Source organism: Hippocampus guttulatus, chromosome 13 (genome assembly GCF_054856545.1).
Source record: "Hippocampus guttulatus isolate MCC_2025c chromosome 13, RoL_Hgut_1.0, whole genome shotgun sequence".
NCBI lineage: Eukaryota > Metazoa > Chordata > Actinopteri > Syngnathiformes > Syngnathidae > Hippocampus > Hippocampus guttulatus.
Genome location: NC_141273.1, coordinates 5,483,276 through 5,504,700, shown reverse-complemented (window position 1 = coordinate 5,504,700; position 21,425 = coordinate 5,483,276). Strand labels below are relative to the sequence as shown.

The 21,425-nt window shown below is 41.1% G+C and overlaps 1 protein-coding gene across 1 annotated transcript; it reads left to right on the top strand.

Moving 5' to 3' along the window:
• Positions 1-583: 583 nt before the first annotated feature.
• Positions 584-17,232, top strand: clic4 (CLIC family member 4). Its single transcript, XM_086126877.1, has 6 exons — positions 584-978; positions 10,805-10,914; positions 13,553-13,678; positions 13,793-13,899; positions 14,958-15,139; positions 15,533-17,232. The coding sequence occupies exons 1-6, from the start codon at positions 910-912 to the stop codon at positions 15,695-15,697; spliced, it is 759 nt and encodes a 252-aa protein (XP_085983003.1). The 5' UTR covers positions 584-909; the 3' UTR covers positions 15,698-17,232.
• Positions 17,233-21,425: the final 4,193 nt, after the last annotated feature.

The window sequence follows — 21,425 nt, the reverse complement described above, 5'->3', positions numbered from 1 at the left end:
AAAGTAATAATACGATGTGATATTAAACATTTATTCAGTTTCACTGTCATGACGGCCCTCTGCGGGAAGATGTAACTCCAAAGTGGCCCGCGACAAAAATGAGTTTGAAACCCTTGCTCTAAATTGTCGCTAGGCGTGAGTATGAGTGCTGATGGTTGTTCGTCTCTGTGTGCTCTGCGATTGGCTGGCAATCGGTTCTGGGTGTCCCCCACCTAATGCCCGAAGACACCTGGGATAACTGTGATTCCCAATTGCTCTGCGCAACACTCAGATTTGACACTAAATTGAGAGGAGATTGTTTCGATATAATGTGAATGTCCCCTTCGTGACATTGGTGTTGTGCAGGGAGATTTTTATCATGTAAAGTATGTACTGTGGCTCAATAAAGGTTGGGAAACACTCGATAATATCCACATCAGGACATCCGGGGTGAATCCACCATAATTGTGCTCTCAGTGAGAGCACAATTATGGTGGATTCGGTGGTGGATTCCCTGTGAGAGAGTCTCACAGGGGCATCTTTACTCCGCCTCTTATTCCCTCCCACATTTTCGTATTTTACCGCTGTCGATGACGTTACGTTTTGTAAAAATAAAACCCAATTGCTGAACTTGTCGGCTTCTTCAAGTTCTTTGCTCAAGTCGCAAGCGTTTCACTCCAGTGACGTCACTTTATCTCCCCGTTGAAGTCTTGCACGGCGACATTGGGGCGCGAACGCGTGGCGGACGCGACTGTCGAGTAGGCTTTTGTACCTCCAGCGCCCGCGGCGGGCTCTTTCTGGCCAGACAAAGCACAGCGTGGACCTCGGTGCGGGGAAGGGGTGGAGAAGAGCGATTTACGTTGGGCGTGGTGGACCAGAGCAAAAGTAGCCTTTCCTTCCAGCTGAAGTTAAGAGAAAGTAGCGGTCGCCATGTCACTGTCGGTACCGCAAAACGGCGTAAAGGCGGACAACGAGCCTGTTATCGAGCTGTTCGTCAAGGTAAGAAATGCGTTGGCCAAAGTTTGATGTTGTGAGCATCTTGCTGTCCGCTAAAACCACGAGACACTTGCGAACTGTTTTTTTTTCAAAGATGAATGCAGCTTTTGCCATGTGCTGGGCGAAGAACATTTGGAGTAGCGATAACATGGCCCTTGCGCGCTTTAGTTCATTGGCTATTGTCTTCTTAGTGGAGCCCTCCAGCAATAGGAGCTCCACACTCGTACATACATAACCCCGGCACTCACAATGACAAGGCGGATGCAGTTCTCCTCGTTGCCTTGTTGAAAACAAAAATAGTTAATATTTTTTTCCCCATGTACAGTAAGTTCATTGTTTAAGTAAATGACTTGGTTGTGTTGAACAACCGTACATGGAAATGTATGGGTTGAGCTATGACTAGTCAATGAGGCCACCAAACCCGATTTGAATGTCAATTTCAGGTCAGTTTCGCATTGCTGGTCGTGGAGGCAGTTTAGTGGGACTGTTGCATGGACAAAGAATAATGTACATAAAATTCACAAGGCCGCCCCTTTACTTGGATTGTTAATGGCGAATGTACATCACTTTTCAAGGCCGTGATGCCTCGTATGGTCCATGTTCGTTATCATCTCTGAAATCTGGACGTTAAATTGTTGATGCTGTGCTGAAAGAGACTGCAGTGACGACATGGCTCTGTGGGGTTTCTTATGCAGAGCGGGAAAAGGGGAGAAAGGGGGGTGGGGAACAGCGTTTTGCACAAGCTGGGGATGCTTTGTGAGGGGGTAATTGTGTTGAATTGAGTGGTGGTGCAGTCGGTGGGCATGTTTCGGACCAAAAACAAATAAACCAAAAATCTGTGTTACACTTGCTTCACCTGAGGGCCATGTATAGTGTCATCCAGGTGTGAGCAACATTTGCCTTAATGTTTAATATGATTTAGTCACAATTTTATGCTGGTCTCTGCTTGCCTTCCATTTTGGGTTGGCTTCAAGTCAGAAAATCCTCTTCAACTGCCAGTGAAGTAAAGTGCAGCTTTTGTTGGGGCCAGAATAATGTCTCACACAGACTACGTTGACATGCAGTCATAACTCTTTTAAAATTGGAACATTGATAACCTTCCACTTGTGCAAGGCCATTTAAACACCCACAAAACCCCAAATATGTTCATATTCTTGTTTTAAAGCCCCGAATAAGACCACCTGGGTAGTTCTTTTCGAACTTGACTATGTGGTAATATAAACGCAAATCGGAATATCTCCAGTGACAAGAACATTAATTTGTTTTCTGCATGTACTCAATTCAGAAAGAATATTGTTTTTTTTTTAGTACAGGAACTACTTTTATGCCATGTTTAGCGCGCAACCAACTGGAAATAGAAAAGCAAAGGTCAACATATAGTGAAACTCAGAGATAGAGCACAGCACCACTCTTTTGGAGCCTGGAGGAAACAGACTACTTAATTAGTGTGGTTAAAGACATGAATATGTCTTTTATTGAAGGTTGAAAGTAAGAAGCGCAAATGACGTGTACTGTATTTGTGTTGTGATCTTGTCTGTGTGTCATGGTTTAGATTGGGGTATTCCAATTGATTGGTGTCAATGGGTTATTCCCAAAGGTGTAGAAACCAAAATTTTGACATTAGCTCAAATGTTGACAGCATTTAAACGTAGACACAGTGTGCTTGTGGATATTCTCATTCATCCGAGACATTTCTTTACCAGGGCATTGAATCGCTCACAGTCTGAAGGAGAGATAACGTCATCCGCAGGCCTGGAAGGTTTACACATGATGTGGCCAGCTCTTTCTTTCTGCCACTCCTTGCTTGGACTGTGCACCCTCTCAAATGTGTGATGCAGGGCTGGACTCTATTTGACTGATGCATCATAAATTTTTTGCTAGCACTTTCTGTGTGATTGAACCGCCAGGCAGGAGGCTGAGAGGAAGATCAAAGAGGAGGTTTATGGATGTAGTGAAAGAGGACATGAAGGTAGCTGGTGTGAGAGAAGAGGACACACAAAATGGGGTTAGATGGAGGCAACTGATTCGCTGTGGTCAAGCTAACTGCAGCAACTATTGTTCATGCCATCTTCAAAATATACCCTACCTTACCAAATATTTTATGGACACCAATGCCATGATGTTTTATTTAGAAGTTGTACCCAGCAGTGTGTCGCGGCGTAACGGCTGACTTGACTTGTCTTTGAGACTGTGTTTTTGGCATTTTATTTTCCCATCACAAACTCTTGCTAACGTCCTGAAATAATATTTAATTGCTAATTAAGGGTGCTAAAAAACTGATTAAATGACACTAACACTGTAATGTATGCCATCTGTTGCCATCATTTAGCAGCGCTTAATGCGAGGTGCCTTTTTTCGATGATGCAGCCTTACTATTGCTTCCGTAATCCATTCGACGCTTCATTAACCCTGGAAAACCCAAGAACCCTTTTCTTCTTTTGAAAATGATGAATTTTACATTAAATGACTGCTATATGTTCACTGAACACCCAAATATGTTTTTTCAAATATTTAATGCTTTAATCCTAATTTAGGATTCGGGCCAAATTTGACCCTTTGGGATTTAAGGGTAGCATATGAGTAGCAGAATTTATAGGGGCCAAATTTGACCCCGTGGGTTCTCCAGGGTTAAGTTAGCGTGCACCTGGAGATTGCGTTGCATCAAAAACACATAGTAGCCTGTATATGCTAATACTGTCTTCCAGAAACGACTCTGCCTACGTCAGAAATCAAATCAGGCATCAACCACAGCCAGAGCCATAATCCACAAATGGTGAGAACGCTGAACAGTAGTGAACCTGGAGTGTGGTTGGCCAACCAAAATTACTCAGAGTGCTTTTCATGAGTGCATTGAAAATATTCCAATACGATTGAGTTAAGGTAAGGGTTAGGAAGAAAATGGGCCAAAATTCCTTCACAGCGATTATTGACTCTGCTAACTATTGCAAACAACACATATCCCAATTTTTTTCAACCATTTTAACACCAGTTGCTGTGGGAATAAACGCTAGTGCTTCAGCTGTGTAGAACTCTGTTTATCACATTGGTAGCAGCTGGGCATGATCGTTACCAGAGAAATGAGGATCAACTATTAGCTGTTATTAGTTATTTTCTACATCTTATTTTTATTCCTTGTGCATATGCCGTACACTACACACAATGAAAAATGTCAAAAACTGGGAAGGAGGTTTACAGACAGCAGTCACAGGCAAACCAGGAAACATCTTTTTTGTCTGGACAGCATAATGCCTGACTGTGTGTGTGTGTCTGATGGGAACTGTAGGATGGAATCCATTTTCTCTATAGCTTGTCCTCATTAAGGGGCGTGGGTAACTGGAGCCTATCCCAGTTGACATAACCTCTTGGGTACACCCTGGATTAACCTCCACTCATTTGCATATGCAAACAACCGTTCATACTCACGTTTACACCTTAATTCAGGGTATTCTGTTAATCCAAGAAGCATGTTTTGCAGATGTGGGAGGAAACCAGACTAGCTGGACTAGACCCACCCGGATTTCCTGAATGTAAACCTGATGTGAAAAATCATATATGACTGTCCTGCCAGTGTGAAACATGCATAAGACATGAAAGCAACATTTTTGAATTGGCCACCAGAATCTCAGACTCATTGCAAGAATGCGGGTGAACAATATCAGACAATTTGATAGCGAACCAAAACTTTCACAATGCACCATGAAATCATCTTCATCTGCTACTTTTTTATATTCCAGTCAAAAGACAGTTGATTAAATTAATTGATGCCTATAAATACAAAAGAAAGCAAGAATTGCTAGTATTATTGTTGAGTGGAATATAATTTCAATTTAAGAAACTCGGATTTACCATTGAATAGGAATTAAAATTAGCAAAACATGAAAGAAGCTTATCTTAAAAACGATTCCAATGTATCCAGAAAATATCAAATTGTAATTATGAACCAAACTCTTGGCTGACTTGGTCATTCAAGAGTCCTTGAGTAAAATGTAACTTTGAGCTTGTAAAGTCAAGTGAGTCAAAGTCACGTACGTGGCTTTGACTTGACTTTTTCTTTTTATAGAAACATAATGGCCCTTAGTAGTTAATGTTTTTCATCTGATGAAGCTGGAAAGGATGTTACATGTGACTGTGTCTTTGCTAAAAGCCATAAACTTTTTCATTATGGTTATTTTTGTTTCTCTACGCCCACCATTCTTCTACTGCTTGGGTGGTGTTCCAAACAACTAAGTAGGAAAATCACTATCACTATTTGTCTTTCTCAAGCACTCAAGCATTGCTGCTGTCAGCATCACAAATGAGGAAACAAACACGAATGGTTTATGATTCAAGAATGCTGTTTTTTTTTTCCCTGAACACAGCATCTCCTCCATTTTGCACTTATAAAGAAAACAGAGGCTGATACAGTACTGTAAATTACAAATCGCAATGCACGGTTGTTAGCTTTGAATAAATGACCCTGCAAAAAGACTTGTAATGTCATAATTTGTCCGATTGATCAATGACATCATTACTATAAGGCATACCTAAAAGCATTCGATTTTCTCAAAAGCCGACAGTGCGCCTTGTCATCCGAAGCGCCTTATATATGGATGATATTCTGATTTCTTGGACATAGTGTTTTAAATGTTCTGTAAAGCACTTTGTTACAGCTGCAGCAGTTGTGCAAACACTCTATAAATATAGCTGTATTGTATTCCCTTTAGCATAGCTCTATCTAGTGGATGCATAATGCAACTGCAGCCACTATTGTAGCTTCTATTCTATGAGCCTTATCATGCAGTGCGCCCTATATACAGTATATGAAAACAGTTTTAAAATAGACCATTCATTGAAGGTGCACCTTATACTCTGAAGCGCCTTATAGTGCAGAAAATACGGTATTTTTAGCCTTGTGTGAGCGGAAAGCCTTTGTGCTGGGCCCTTGCCCATCCAATCACAAAATCATAGCATTTGTGTACTTTTGTGTAGATTTACATGATTAAAAAAAGTCATAAAACCGTGTTATGTCCAAAAAAACTAGCTACTGTATTTTTATTTCATTTTAACATCTCTTTCATTAAGACCGCAAACAGTGGATGTCATGTTAAAATAGCCTTCATCACTACCTGGAAGTACCCTGAACATTTGGCCATGCACATTCGGCCAGTTTCCGATGCACCCAGCAGGCAAGCATGATGTTTGAACTAATAATGAAATATGTGCATCTTTTATCCCATTATCCCGTATATCTCCCCCGCACATGGTTTGTTGCTCTTCCTCATTCTTTTCCTTAAACTTTATTGTAAGGGAAGACATGAGTTGGCAAGTGGTGTTTGAGACGAGGATGCGGGAGATAGACTTCAATGGAAAAGGTTGACTCGCTGCGGCGACGCCTAACAGGATAAGTCGAAAGGAAAAGAATGACATTTTTTCATCAGTAAAGTCTTCTTGCCCATCCAAATTCCTGGGCTGGACAATACCACAATGAAGTAGTAATGTGGTTGGTTATGTCTCATTGGAATGCGTAGCTAATTGTTTCCTTTAGCACAGTAGTCTTGTGTCTGATGAGAAGTTGAGGAGTTTCCACTGAGTGACGTCAGCATGAGTCAAAGCTGTGTCATGGGATGTTATGGTGCTGCCATGATCCAGAAGGCTCTGACTTTTATTACAACTCATCGCAATGGTCTTCTTAGACAAGGGGAATTATTAGTTACAACTCACCCGAACCACAAATATGGTACTTGCCAATATGCACAGCTGATGGGTAAAATAGTGTTGGTGTGATGTATAAATATGACTATTATCATGTTAAAGCATTCACTTATTCAAACTTGCATTGGAGAATGATCAACTGGTATTTTGTGTGGTGCGGCCACTTTTGTTTGAGACACTCAGATTATTTTGAAGCAGCCTTCAAGTGCTCTGTCTCTGTCCACCTGTGCTGCAATAGCGCTGCAGTCTCCGTTAAAACAAACAAACAAACAAAACTTAAATTATCTATTGGATTCGATCTGTTTCTTCTTCAGGTCTATCCTGTGCACTGCTGTTGATATAGTGCCTTCAGAGTGCATTAACTGCAGTTGATCCCTGCCGCAGAGAGACATCAGTCGCTCAATCAGCACAGCTGGAGTGTTACGCTGTGTTGAGCGATATCAATCGGTCTGGCTGGGGGCAGCCGCCTCGCAAATTTGAACGCAGCAAAAGCCCTGATCTGAAATTTGGTCTGGTATCCTGAAGGATTTGGAGTACTGTACTGTATTTTTCACTTGTGATTCTGTTTTGTGCAAACTGTAGTGTAAAGTAATACCTAAACGCAAGGATGGCGTGTCACTTTCCCAACTACAGTCCTATGTGCTGTTACTGTCATTTTGTGTGTTGGATTATGAAACGGTGAAAGGTTTGCCTCTTTTTTTCCCCATTTTCCTGGAACTCTGGTTCAGTCTACCACTATACATCAGTCTTTTTTAAAGTATCATTTTGTTTTACCCTCCTGTCACAGAGCTTATGCTACACCAGCATGCATGAGAGTCCAGGAAATGGGGAGTGGCGTTGCCATGTGGTTGCCATAGCTGCGCCCTTCCCAATTCAAAATCTCTTCTGCGTTTGGCAGCTCAAAGAGGAAAGCTGCTGGCTTGTTCGTCAGCTCCTTATTCGGTCAAAATGTGGCCTGAACTTGTTGAGCACCCCACCCAATTTTAGAATATAAAGTGTGTTGGGGAGGGGTGAGCCTGGCCGGCAAGTTACTAAAATTAGGCTGTGAGCTTACTGTCTGGACCTTGCCTGGTCTGAAAAGGAAAAGGAATCATTGTCCCTGCCTGCTGCCTCCCGCAACTTTGTAGTACTTGAAGATAATAAACTGATTATAGTCAGCCTTTGAAGCAGGAGTGACCATGACGTGATATCGTGATGGACCGGTCGATTCCCAAGGGAGTGTGGGGTGATCCTGTGGCATTAACTCCATCACTGCCAGCCCTCCCAGTTTCATGCCTGTCAATGGCAGTGAAATATAAAAACAAACAAAAAAAAATAGATGTCTGCCTGTCATCAGTTATGAAATTTGTCACTTGATTGACATACATTGTAGTCCGTAATACACCTCTGTAATACACCATGAGTCACATATAATGGTGCTATCTGGCAAAAGTCAAGCAAACTAGCCTCATTATCTCCAGGTAGTTTATTTTACTCTACTGTTAGAAAATGATTAGGGGACCAAAGAAGCCCAGTATTTTAACTCTGAGTGGGCGGAAGATTAAACACAATTGAGGTTCGTAATAATTTTTTTTTTCTCCTTCGATAAATGTTCCAGTTTCTCACACGGCCCCTCAGGAAAAGCAATTGTTCACCTCTGTCGGAAAGGATGTCTGATCGAGATAATATCAAAATGCATAATTGGCTCCTCTGATCAAATAGGCTCACAGCGCATTGCTGACTCTGAGATGACTTCAGTGTAACTCACTCCTCCGCACAGCAGCTGTATACATTTTTTTGACATTAGATAAACCAGCTGGCGAGTTTGTATCTAAGTCCTATCCATTTGAGATTGTGAACAAACATGACTTGTCTTGTGTCTCCTTGAATTTTCATATTGTCTATTTACAGAAGAGAGTTAGGTCTTTCCTCAAGGGTGTTGTAACTGTTTGCAATACTTGAGTAATTTTCTTTTCTTGGCACACAACCAAATGGGTTAGGTAATATGAACAATTGTTTAACATCCTTGAAAAATGTTCACCTCTTCCAAGTGGTCTTCATTTTATAAGGACGTCCAAATAAATGTCTGGCATCACCCTGTTATTTTATTGGGCTGTGAACTAAGTCACCCCCACTCAACAGGGCAGGAGGGCTGCCAGTTGCTAAGTGGTGATGTTCCTAAAATTAAAAACAAAAAGCGCTTTGTGTTGCCTGTGCAGAATGTTCGGTCATGCTTTTTACAGAGGAGCTCTGACCGCAGAACAAATATTCTGAGTGACGTTTTTTGTTGTTGTTGTTTTTTTTTCTTGTTTTTGTTTGGGTTTTTTCAGTTTTTTTTAAAAAATAACAGTGTTGCAAATTGTGCTATGATACGTACTGTTGTTTTATCTGGGTTTTCTAGTTGAATTACCCCAGAAGGGCACGTGACTTGGATAGTACAGTGAGCTGTTCTGCATGGAAACACAACTTGTGAAATTTAATCCTACCACCCCAGTATCATTACCTAAAGTAAACAAGGCACCCTTTTTGACAGGACTAACAGGACATTTCTGGCATACTTTCTCTCTCCTCTGCTCTAATGGCGACCCCCCCCCCCCCGCCCCCCCACACACACACTCAACAGAGGGGCCCAGGATAAGGAGAGAGGGATGAAATGGAGTTGGAGTAGGAAGAAGAACTGAGCAGCGGGTTAAGTCCTGTCTTCCCATCTTTTCTGTTTAGTTCCATCATCCCAAAGCAGTTGTTACTGCTTGTTCATGCTTCTGCCAAAGATCACGACCTGTCATCCCTCATGTCTCCCCATTTCCTGCGATTTGCCTCTCTATCTCCTTTATTTGTCTTTGGCAGGGAGTTACACTCTGTTCTCTTTCAGGCACGGTCACAGCTGTGACAACAGGCTTATCGAGAGAATGTGGAGAAGCCTGTGTCATTGTCAGCTGCTGTTGATCATTTTGGATTCAGGCTGTCTTGGGTGAATGTGCCGAACTACAGGAAATGTTTATTTGTAACTAACATTGCATTGCGAGGCTCACCGAAAAGACTGAGTTTTACCTTTGAGTTGGTCCTGTGACACTTTGTGGCTGGTTGTAAATGTCTTGTCTGATATTGCCAGTTGCCATGCTGCATTTTTACCCTTGATCTACACCTGAATCTATCAACAGTCAACTATAGTTGTGGTGGCCCATTGAGGGAAATGGATTCATCACTACACTGTTTTGCTTCAGGTTCATCCATGTGATTTACATCACATGGATGATAAAACGGCTGATAAAAACCCCGTTTGCAATTTGCAGTTCAAAGACAGTGATCTGACCCAAGCCTCTCTTATATCGAATTGAAATGGGAGGTGGGTGTGATGTTGTGGAGGGAGGGACAGCCGCCGTACAATGGAAACCAGCAGATGAAAGAGGGTCATCCCACTGGTTGTTACGCAGAGGACAACAGCAGCCACCCTGTTCACACCAGAAATGAGTCGACTCAAAATTTCAAAACAAAGTCTTCCATTCAGTGACGGTTTTAAACCTGTATTTTTTTAAATTCACTATTCATTCATAAGCTTTCATCTTTGCACATCTGCCCTGATATATTTAGTAGACTCGTGTATTTGAGAAAAAAGCGTTCATGTATTTACATTTTATTTTTTGGTCCGTCAATCAATGAGAAAAGTGAACTTTGTTCTTGGTTAAAAGGGTACTTGCATTGATCTCAATCCCAACTCTTCACTGTTCTTTGTGCAGTCTACAATTATAGGAAAAAAAAACCGCCAGCGTGTGTGAGTCACTTCAGAGGTTTCCGCTTACTCTGGAAAGTAGTTCTCCAGATAAATGGAGGCAAAGTGTGAGCAGGCATAAGAGAAGGCATTCGGCGCTTTCGCCCCCCCCCCCCCCCCCCTTTACTCCACTCAGCCAGTCATGTGTAAAAGTGTTTGTAAAGAGTACAATACCAACAAATGGACCGTAAGGTTTAGTGTGCTAGTTGTGGTTTTATTATTGTTTTTTTTATTCTTGAGACATGAGTCTACATTTTTCAATGATATGCTTGCAAATAATGTTGTTACAGCATGGTAGAGGTGTGGGTTTTTTTTTTGGGGATGTGGCTAGCATGTTGGGAGAAAAAGGCGCACATTGCTGATTAAAATTGCTGTCTGTGTTTATTGTAGGCAGGAAGCGATGGAGAGAGCATTGGAAACTGTCCCTTCTCCCAGCGGCTCTTTATGATCCTGTGGCTTAAAGGCGTCGTCTTCAACGTCACCACTGTGGACCTTAAGAGGTGCATCCATTCACTCTGTTTTGTGCTTCTTTGTAGTTAATTTGCCGTACAATGTGTCACACATTTGATGCATATAGATTTATTTAGAAAATGACTGAACTCACCCGAACTTTATTTAGATGCTGTAGCACTTTCACAACAACCACGGCTGTAACAAAGTTCTGCACTTAAAACGAAAGACAATTAAAATGGGAATAATCATATGATCATAACTAAATGAAATCTTTTCAAATTAAAATATGCTCTAGATTCCTTTACATTGTCAATCTCACATACAGAAGGTGCAGTGTTTCATTCCCTTTTGTTGGACATCTTTTTTGTTGGTGAGAGAGAAAGAACAAGTATAATGTCTCCATTGACCAGGATGAGGGGGCTGGGCTTATGGCTCTGTCAATCACATTGTACATCCCAAGTGTTCCAATTTGTCATTTGTCAGTTACTTGCCATGTGCTCTTATGAATAGGTCCAAAATGATTTGGAATGGAGCAAGCAAATAGGTACAGTTTGACTTGAAAGTATCATAGCTTGTCAGTGGTTGACAAGATTTGGACTCTACCCACTAATCGCGAATCTGCATTTGTTGATGTCATTGCATCTTCCTCGGTGTAAAAAAGAATATACAGTGGTATCTAAATTTATGAACCTACTGGAATTGATTCGTGATCCCGTTTGGAACTTGAAACGTTTTTAAATCGAGGTAAACTTTTCCATTGAAATGAATGAAAATGTAATTAATCTGTCCCAGCCCCAATTTGTAGTATTTTGTTGTTTTTCCATTTTACAGTATATGTTGTATCAAAGCTGGTGTGATATGCTGCGATTTCCATATGATCCGATGAGTCAACTCATCGCGACTACTGTTAGCGATGAGTTGACTCACGAAATAGTTGTTTCTGGCAGCGTAATGTCACTCTGTCAATAAAACTGTCACTACATTATTGCATATGAGAGTAGTAGTAAAGTGTTAAATACGAGTGGGTGATATGAGCTAAATACAACAAAAGTAAAACTCAAATAATAATTTGACGATATTCTACCAAAAAATAATTCACAGAACAATAATGGATAGGCAGCATTTCTGAATAGCTCTTGTTTATATTTTAAAATGTCTTCATACATCTGTAAAACATTGCACAGCAAAATTCTCTGACAATATTTAACGATGATTGTTCCTCTTTCTATGCCAGTTACGCATATTGACAGGCAGAAATAATTACCATAATGGCCCTTCCACTAGATGGCAGAATATACAATTCAAATGCGTATTCATCTGATGCCATTCACACACCCAAATAATATCTTTGCTGTTCAACTTAACAGGCCCATATTTCTCTCGACAAGTTTGTGTGTATTGCAACAAAGTCATCATTCTTTCAGTGTACATATAATTTGGCGACTTTTGTTTAGTCATGTGCTGGCAGATTATTCTAATGGGAAAAAAAGGTGTCTGAAGTGGTCATAATGTTGTGGCTTGTTGTCGTAATTCCTCAGTAATCTTCAGGAGCTGTGTAACACTTTGATCCAGCCCCACCCGTGGCACGCTCACTGTCTCCACACTGTTTGGTTTTCCCATGACCCTTTCCCAGCCTGGAGACAATTTGAGAAAATATACACTCCGGCTCGTTTGAGGCCACAGAATCCACACACATCCTGCCCGCTTTGCTGGACAACATGTTATTTATCATCACAGAGATCAAAATAATGGTGATCCTCTTGCAATGCTGACTGCATTTCCTGCCAGCTGCAAGATCATATTCCGGCACCAGACAATCTTTGACTAAACCCCCTACTTTTTCCCTCCGTAGGATTCATAAAAATTCGACTTCATTTTTGTCTTTCTTCGCAAGCCACACCAAAATGAACTGTTGCGTGTATGTTTGCTGTGTGTATACATGGATTTTTTTTTATTACTTTAAATTAGAACGGTATGTAATGCTACATCTGAAGGAGGAAATGAGTTTCAAATGTCACTGATCCAGGTCTAATAGGTTATATTCCTTGAGTTGGCCTCTGATGGGTCTAATATTTTGTATCAGTAATGAAAGTCTGCGATTTTTATGGCCGCTTCTTATCCACTGTTCAGTGATATCATAGGCCAAGGGTGCCACTTCCCCTTTGCATTCCAAAGTGTTGGTGTTATTTCCTGTTTTTGTAGCCATTGGATGCCTTCGCCCAAATTGTTCCCCACCTCCTTATTACCTTACTTTTTACCTCAAGAGCTCTAGTTGGGTGTTTTGTTTTTCGTTGAATTATTTGAGGCTCAATGAAATTAGAGCAAAGTGTGTTGTTGAATGCTGAAGAGAATGAAGCCTTTGTTTACACACAAACCATTCGACACATGCTCGTTTTTGTTTGTGTGTCAGTGTCATCTGCCAACAGGGACATCTGGTTTGAAATGCAAATGCATGCTCGAAGGCCACAGAGAGCGGGGCACAAATATAAACACCAGAAACAGACATAAACACAGAGAAAACCACCACTTCTTGATGAATTACCTCAAAGCTTGACCTGTTTGCTTTAGCTAATTTGTGACAGTGTATTTATTTTACTTTTCATGTCTGAATGCCAAGGTTATGTTAGCAAAGCGGCTCACTTGCTCTTGTTTGTTCACCTCGAATCTTTGCTCTGTGCTACGCAGGAAGCCGGCAGATCTGCAGAATCTTGCCCCGGGCACACATCCTCCCTTCGTCACCTTCAATGGCGAGGTCAAAACAGATGTCAACAAGATCGAGGAGTTTCTCGAGGACGTCCTCTGCCCGCCCAAGTGAGCATTCTCTCACCTCCGTGACAGCAGTGCCTATGACTTTGTCAATGGACTCTCTGTGCCATCATTGCCAAACACACTTCAACCACTCGTTTCCATATATTTTATGTGCAGGTACATCAAACTTGGCGCGAGACACCCTGAGTCAAACACAGCCGGTATGGATATCTTTGCCAAGTTTTCGGCCTTCATTAAGAACTCAAAACCAGATGCAAATGAAGGTAGGAATCTCCTTTGCCACATACAAATGGTGGAACTGTAACACTTACTCACGTATTCAAGTATTTTCTGTCTCTCTGATATTAAATCGCAATCGTCACAGCCAATCACCCCAAAAAAATCACTGAACTTAAACCTGATTGTCCCCCCTTTCTCTCCCCCACTGCTATCATACATCACAAAGCCAGCTGTACATGTACATTCACATATTTTTGCATGGGCTAAGTAAATCATCCAGTCTTGGAGACTTGGAGTGGCTCTGCAACATGATTTCTCTGACCTGATTGGTGGCTTACATAACCCCAAACAACACCTCAATTTTTGCTCTGCTTCCTCCACATGCCCTTCACCTCCTCATCTGTTACTACACGATGTCCTTGGAACTAATGTTCACAAATTCAACCCTCATTTGCAATTCATCCACACAGAAACAGTCTGAGAAATGTTGCCAATAACATAACAGCAATTCATTTTTGAAAAATACTCAGTCTATTTTGCCTAAAATGTTCTCCTGCATGCCGCGAGAACATTTTCCCATCATCACAAAATGCCATGAACTTGTGGCATTTTCTATTTGTCTGTTCTCCATCCTGGGAAAATATTGAGCCATAAACTGAAAGCTTGTGAAAATAAACAGTGTGGATCTGAATGTCGTGCATTGTTGACAAATGCCCTATAATATACATGTAGTCGTGTTGAACAGTGGTGCGAACAACATTGATATCACATTTTCCAGCGTTACCATTAATTGACTGAAACAAATACAGGAACAATCTTTTTTTTCCCATGTTGTCTGTACATGAACATGATTGCCACTGAACTGAAAAAAAGAACTCTAATATGCCACTGCAATAAACCTTATACATACAAAGTATAGCTACCTAGCTAGCTAGAAAGAAAGAGCGTGCGACAATGATCAGGTTTTTACAGGTCATTGTTTGTATGTTGATGAAATACTACTCCCACGTGCAATGTGCCAAACCCCTACACCAAGACTGAACATGAATTCCATCCATCCATCTTTCATTGACCCCTCAACATTTCTTGTGGTTCTGTGTAGCACTGGAGCGCGGGCTTCTGAAAACACTGCAGAAGCTGGATGAATATCTTCTCTCACCTTTGCCTGATGAGATTGATCACAACAGCATCGAGGACATCAAGGTTTCCACCCGCAAATTCTTGGACGGAGAAGAAATGACCCTGGCCGACTGCAACTTGCTGCCAAAGCTGCATATTGTCAAGGTGCCGCATTAAATAGCTTATCAAGGAGTTCACCAAAGGTCACTTTTTTATCACCTGAAGTTTCACTATTGGTGGAACTCCGTATCTCAAAGGAAAAATCGACAGAGGAAAAACGGAATGACACCAAATAGGTTTGATTACATAATAGGCATCTTATCACTCTGTCTTGCACTACTGAGGTTTGGATCTTGGTTCAGGCCTTGGTGGGTGCAGTGTGTGTATGTGTGTGTGTTCTCTGGGTACTCCGACCTCCTACTGCTTGGCACAAACATGCACGTTAGGTTAACTAAAATGTCCTGGTTACAGTTCTATATGAACAGCAAATGGATGGATCCCTGTTGAGATTACTTGTTTATTGTCATGTCAACCTCTGCCCGGGTACTGTTCCTTCAGGTGGTGGCCAAGAAATACCGAGGTTTTGACATCCCCAAGGAGATGACGGCCATCTGGAAGTACCTGAACAACGCCTACACGCGTGAAGAGTTCACCAACACATGCCCCAGCGACAAGGAAATTGAGATTGCATATGCAGATGTAGCCAAGAGGCTTGTCAAATAATCTCACCTGTTTCGAACCCCCCCGGTACGGCTACACGCCCACACAGCACATGGACTGGAGTGCTAACACATGAGAAGGAAAACTACACCTCTTTCCCCCCATTCGTCACATGCCAAGAGTTCATTCAGCACACGTCTTTGTTAAATATGAATCATTTTTGGTTTTTGTTTGCTTTGCTGATGAATTGTGAGGCACGACCACAGTAAAGCAGCATTATCAGTACTTGTCAAAGTCCGGATCCCCTTCACTCTCTAATAAGTCCAAAGTGACCGCTCTTCATGCGGAGAAAAGGCCATGAACAGCTGTTTGTAGGGAACAAAAACCATCCAAAAAATAATAATGCTGTGTTTTTCCAGTCCTTTGGCCTGTGAACAGCGTTTAGTCTTTCAGTGTGTTCGACCGAAACTAACCCAAACCTGTTTTCATCTCATTTATCTGCTCACTGAAGGTCTTGTAAAGCCAGCTGGTATCCAAACAGGTGAAAACATTTTGTAGCTATCCTCTTAACAACAGTAAGAACCTGAGGTCTTTCGGCCATGTAGCCCACAAATAGATTTCCGCTCATGCCTTATGATTCACCACATTGCCATGTCGAAGAAATGTCCACTGAAACAGCAATGCCAAAAAAGGGACTACCGGTAACTAGCAGGTTTTTGGAGTAAAGCGTTCAGCTCAAGTAGCAGGGTAGCTGATGGAATAAAGGGCACATTATCCTGGCCTGACTCTGCAAGAGAAAGTAGAAAACAGATGTAAGGACACCAATTGTGCTCAGTGGTGTACAACGTTTGATTCCAAAAGAATCTGGCGGAACAGCATGAAAACAAATCTTCAGTCTGTTGGTTATAATCTCAAAGTAGTGAATGTATTGATGATGATCACAGTAGCTCAAAAAGTGCTTTAGCATCATGCGCCGAAAAGCATAATATTGTTTTGTCCCACATTTTTCACGTTTTTTGTTCGGATAAAATTTTGCTTCAAGGAATTGTAAATATTTGTTTGATTGCTCGAATTTCATTGTGTAAATTTTATACATAGCATGGTCATGGTTTGAAGAAACGGGCTCTTTCCTGCCCGCTCAGATTTAAATTTTAGATGAGTTTTCATCTCTTTGCCGGATCATTTTAATTCAACGCGTCTTCGCCCTTGCACCAAGATAATATCAAACCTGTGCTCTGTTATGTTTTTATGTTTTTTTTTCCAAACACTAAATTGAAATAAACTTATTGGCAGTATATTTGATGTGTGCCATGAAGTGTACCTTTTATTGCCGACACTTGAGACCCAATGCAACAACTGTATACATATTTTTGACCTTTTCATAAAACTAAGAATGCTGCCTGCCCTCTAATGTTGACTCTTCCAGGTAAATGAGGAAAATAATGTATTAAAAAGAAAGAAATGGCTATCTGTGGGATGCAGTGCTGTTCTACAACGTGTAAACGGTAAATAGATGCCAATTCGCTACCTTTGGCCGTGTCATTGGAGATGTATCTTGGGGAAAAAAAATACTTGAAGAATAAAGCTGTTGTATCTTGCCTCGTTTCTATGGGTCAGGGTTCACCACATCCGGTCCTCAAGGGCCACTATCCTGCATGCTTTAGAAGTCTCCCGCCTCCAACTCACTTGATTCAAATGATCAGCTCTGCAGAAGCCCGATAATGATGTTGATCATTTAAATCGGGCACGTTGGAGGTGGGAAACATACAGGATAAGGGGCCCTTTAAGAATCAAATTGCTGACCGACCGACCCCTGCTATCGGTTGACGAGTCTGCTAGATACTTTCTCTCCCTGTCAGCGGCTCACAAGTGAGCTGTGTATGTTAAGCCGCTATGAGCTGCCCATGAAGACACACTTGACCCTACCTTATACCAAAATCCAACACGATGTGGAGCCCAAAGAAGCCTTTTCTGTCATTTTACAAAAACTGAAGTTGTGGGGCCATGTACTGTAGCTGTTGGATGCTCTCCAGATCGTTAAAGTGTCAAGTTTCAACCCCAGTCTGTGCTCCGCTGTCACTGGAGAACATCAAGACACGGGCTGCACGTCTAATTCACAGGGAGGAACTTTACCGAGACAAGAGGCTCGGGTGTGAGCTTGTGTTTGTGCAAAGTGAAGGTACGACACCACACGCTCATTTCCAGCAGGGTAGGTATTGGTGAGTAATTTCGTAATGAGTGTGAGGTTGTGAACCGTGTTAGTACCTGCTATGTGTCCGCCGCTACACTAATAACATGATTGCGTCAAGCTATTCCTGGTTTTAAAATCCACACGGAGATTGTGTCAGTTTGTTGTTGTTTGCTGCTTGTGTGATTCTTCTCCCAATGAGACAGGGGAACATGTTTGGCATTGTTCATTGTTTTTGGCATTGATGTCCCCACCAGCCCATCGGCAAAACTGGTGTTCTCACTTGGCGAGGTTTTTACAAAACACCCCTTTATACAGCTGGCCAAATATTTACACTGGTGAAGTATCTCACCCAAGGGTGCACGCTATAAGCCAACTTTGTTTTGGACCTACAATATGCGAAAATTGTTCTTTGCGTGGGGACCCCGTGCGCTTGACATGCAATGTGGTGGTGTAATATTGCCTACAAGGTAAAATACTAAAAATAAGCTACTATGATGTCGATTGTTTCAATAAAAAACAAACAAACCAGACGTGCACGTATTTTGATCACATACCTAGTTTTCTTATCACTATTGGTTGTGAATTATAAGAAAACCTTTTTTTTTATAAGATTATAAAGCTATCAATCTATTGACGTCGTATAAGACTCACTAAATAACTTGAGCTTCAATCAAGGAGAGTAAGGATTACTGTACTTAACATCAGTGTTTCCCAACGTTTGTGCAGCCAAGCTTTATTGTGCACTCTAGTGGTACATATGGTGAACTACATTGTATTTCAAACCTCGCAGCACCAAACAAAAATATAAAACGTATGCAAACTGAAATAATGGCCTTTTCTCACTTTAGCCACATATCTACTTAGTTGAACACAAAGCTGATATTTGCAAGCAGCCGTGACTTATTCTGTTGCATGATTGGCCACAGGTCCACCTTGTGTGTTGATTGCCCTTTTTGCCATCCCATTGAAGAGCATTTATCATCCCACCGGCAAAGATAGAACAAACCTTAAATAAGCATACAATCTTGATGAATAATTATGCCATGAACATAATTTTTCACTTTTAAACTATACAAGCCTTTGATTTTTCAAAGAGTCAATCATTACCGGACCTTACCGTGAGCACAGAACCGAGATACAAACCAAACCATGGATTTTGTGAACCGTTCTGCCTTTGTTTTATCTATCTATCTGTGTGTGTGTGTGTGTGAGAGAGAGAAAAAAACTTCCTGTGTGGAGTTTGCATGTTCTGCCCGTTCCTTGTGTGGGTTTTCTCCGGGTACTCTGGTTTCATGCCACATTCCAAAAGCATGCATGACACTGTCATGATGTTTAACCATGATGACAGGTTAATGGAACATTTGGAATTGTCTTTAGGTGTGATTGTGAGCACAGGCGGTTGTTCGTATATGTGTGCCCTGCGATTGGTTGGCAACCAGTTCCGGGTGTGGCCCGCCTACTGCCTGGAGTCCACTGGGATAGGCTCTGGCCGGGACTGCTGCGACCCAAGGCTAGCAAATGGATAAATTCTTTTTGAGAAGAGATCTGTACTATGATCTAAAGGAAGGACACTTTATGATTAATTATTTTTATGTGCACAAATCTTTATAATCAAATTCATTGTTTATTTTTGGGAGGGGTCTCTTATATATTTTCATTTACAAATCGTTATGGATATCACTACAATTGGAGTTCCAAACTTTAATAAATCAGACACTGAAGGCACAGCACGCTCTTTTAGTTTTTTGTTTTGGGTTTTTTTTTTGTTTATTTGTTTTTCTTCCATCCAAAAATACTTTGTTCCTGGCTAGAAATAAAAAACAATATTTTTATTATTATTATTTAGAGCCACCGGCCTAGTACACCTAAAGGTATTTGTTTGGACGAATTGTATTAATGGCAACAAAAACATTGCAGCTTATCCGAGCTGAATTTAAGGGACAATTGAGACATTTTCCAAAGGTTTTTTTTTTCTAAAATAACCAAACTCACTTCACTTCTTCTCAATAGTTGTGGCATTTTACCATACTGCCAAAAGGGCTGCTTTATCTTAAATCTTAGGCATTCCCTGTTTTCTTTGATGTCAATAAGTCACTTGATACACTTTTGGTGGCACCAGATATTAAAATGAACAAGAAAACATGTCTATTTCATCATTTTTATTCCACGGCCATATACAATTTATTCTCAAAAAAGTGCAATTACTGTTTGAGGTGGAGGGAGACAGCCGAGTCTTGACCTGAAGAGGTAGCCCGTCTGTTTTGTGACATGTGCCAGTTTGTGTTGCAGCAGGTGGTGGGATTTAAAAAGTAGGTATTGGTCAGATTTTGTGGGTTTTCTGTAAACCCCAACATGGAGTTTCCGTCATCAATGTGTGTGTGTGGCCCCTGAACTACAACTGCAACTACTGATTTGGAGTCCTGACTGGACCTAACATGTGAGTCAAAGCCTGACGACCCTGAGGAAACCAGTGCAACCACAGGGAGACCATCCAAACTCCACATGAGAAGCCCGGAGCTGAGAATGAAACCAGAATCTTAAAACTATAAGGTTGACGTGCTAATCACTTTACTACCATGCAGCTCATATGCACAATATTTATGAATTTCATACATTTGGATATAAACCTCCTGAAGTCGTGTGACAACGTGTGCCAGGCAGACAGAATGAACGGAACTTGGAAGTAAAAATGACGTGCACCGAACCCTGTCGTGTGTTGCTACCTTCATGGCTCAAGTGTATTTTGCAACATAATGCTCACCGTGTCCTTTATTTGGCCCTTCAGAAATGTTGGCTTTCATTCAGAGGTTACATTGGCATCTGTGTTGAAAAATCTTCAGCTGCAGCTGGTTAGAGGAGTGTTAAGGCCATGCTGAACTTCCAGCAAAGGTGTTTTTCTTTCCAAATGCCTTAAAATCTTACTAGCTGTCATTAACCCATCAATCAAGTTTTTTTTCGGGCTGGAACACAGTGGTTTTGTCTGCTGGGCATATATAAGTCATAAATAAGCTTTTGATTGTTCTGCGTGACACATCAGGGTGCTTAGAGTAATTCAGAGTGGCACATTGGTGGAAAGCATGAAACCCAAGAATATTCTTAGATATTTAAGCTTTTAAAATGGTTTCAAATGCTGTTAATGTCAGGATTTGAGCATCTGGTGTCAAGACTGCAATAAATGCCTTGTGTTTTAAAGGATACGTTTTTGTGTGTGCTTTTTTTTTTTTTTTTTTGAGACATCAAATTGTCCTTTCAGATTACAGTTGCTTGAATACAATATTAAAGTCATTACAATTTCTTCTTAATTGATTTCAAATTTAAAATAAACATCCGGCATACATTAAAATACAGTCAAGTCTTTCACCCAAAATGTTATTCGTAAATACATTTTTTGTTGAAACAGGTAGTTGCAAATTCCTTTTGAAATTGTGTTATTTATTTATGACACATTTAAATCATGGAACATGTCATGAAAGAATGTCTGTGTAACTACGTCAATACATTGGACCCCTGCTGTTCTTCATGGATAGGGAATGGGCCAGCCGCTGGATAAAACTGCCCTGTGCGTATTCCCCACAAATAAATAAATAAATAAACAAATAA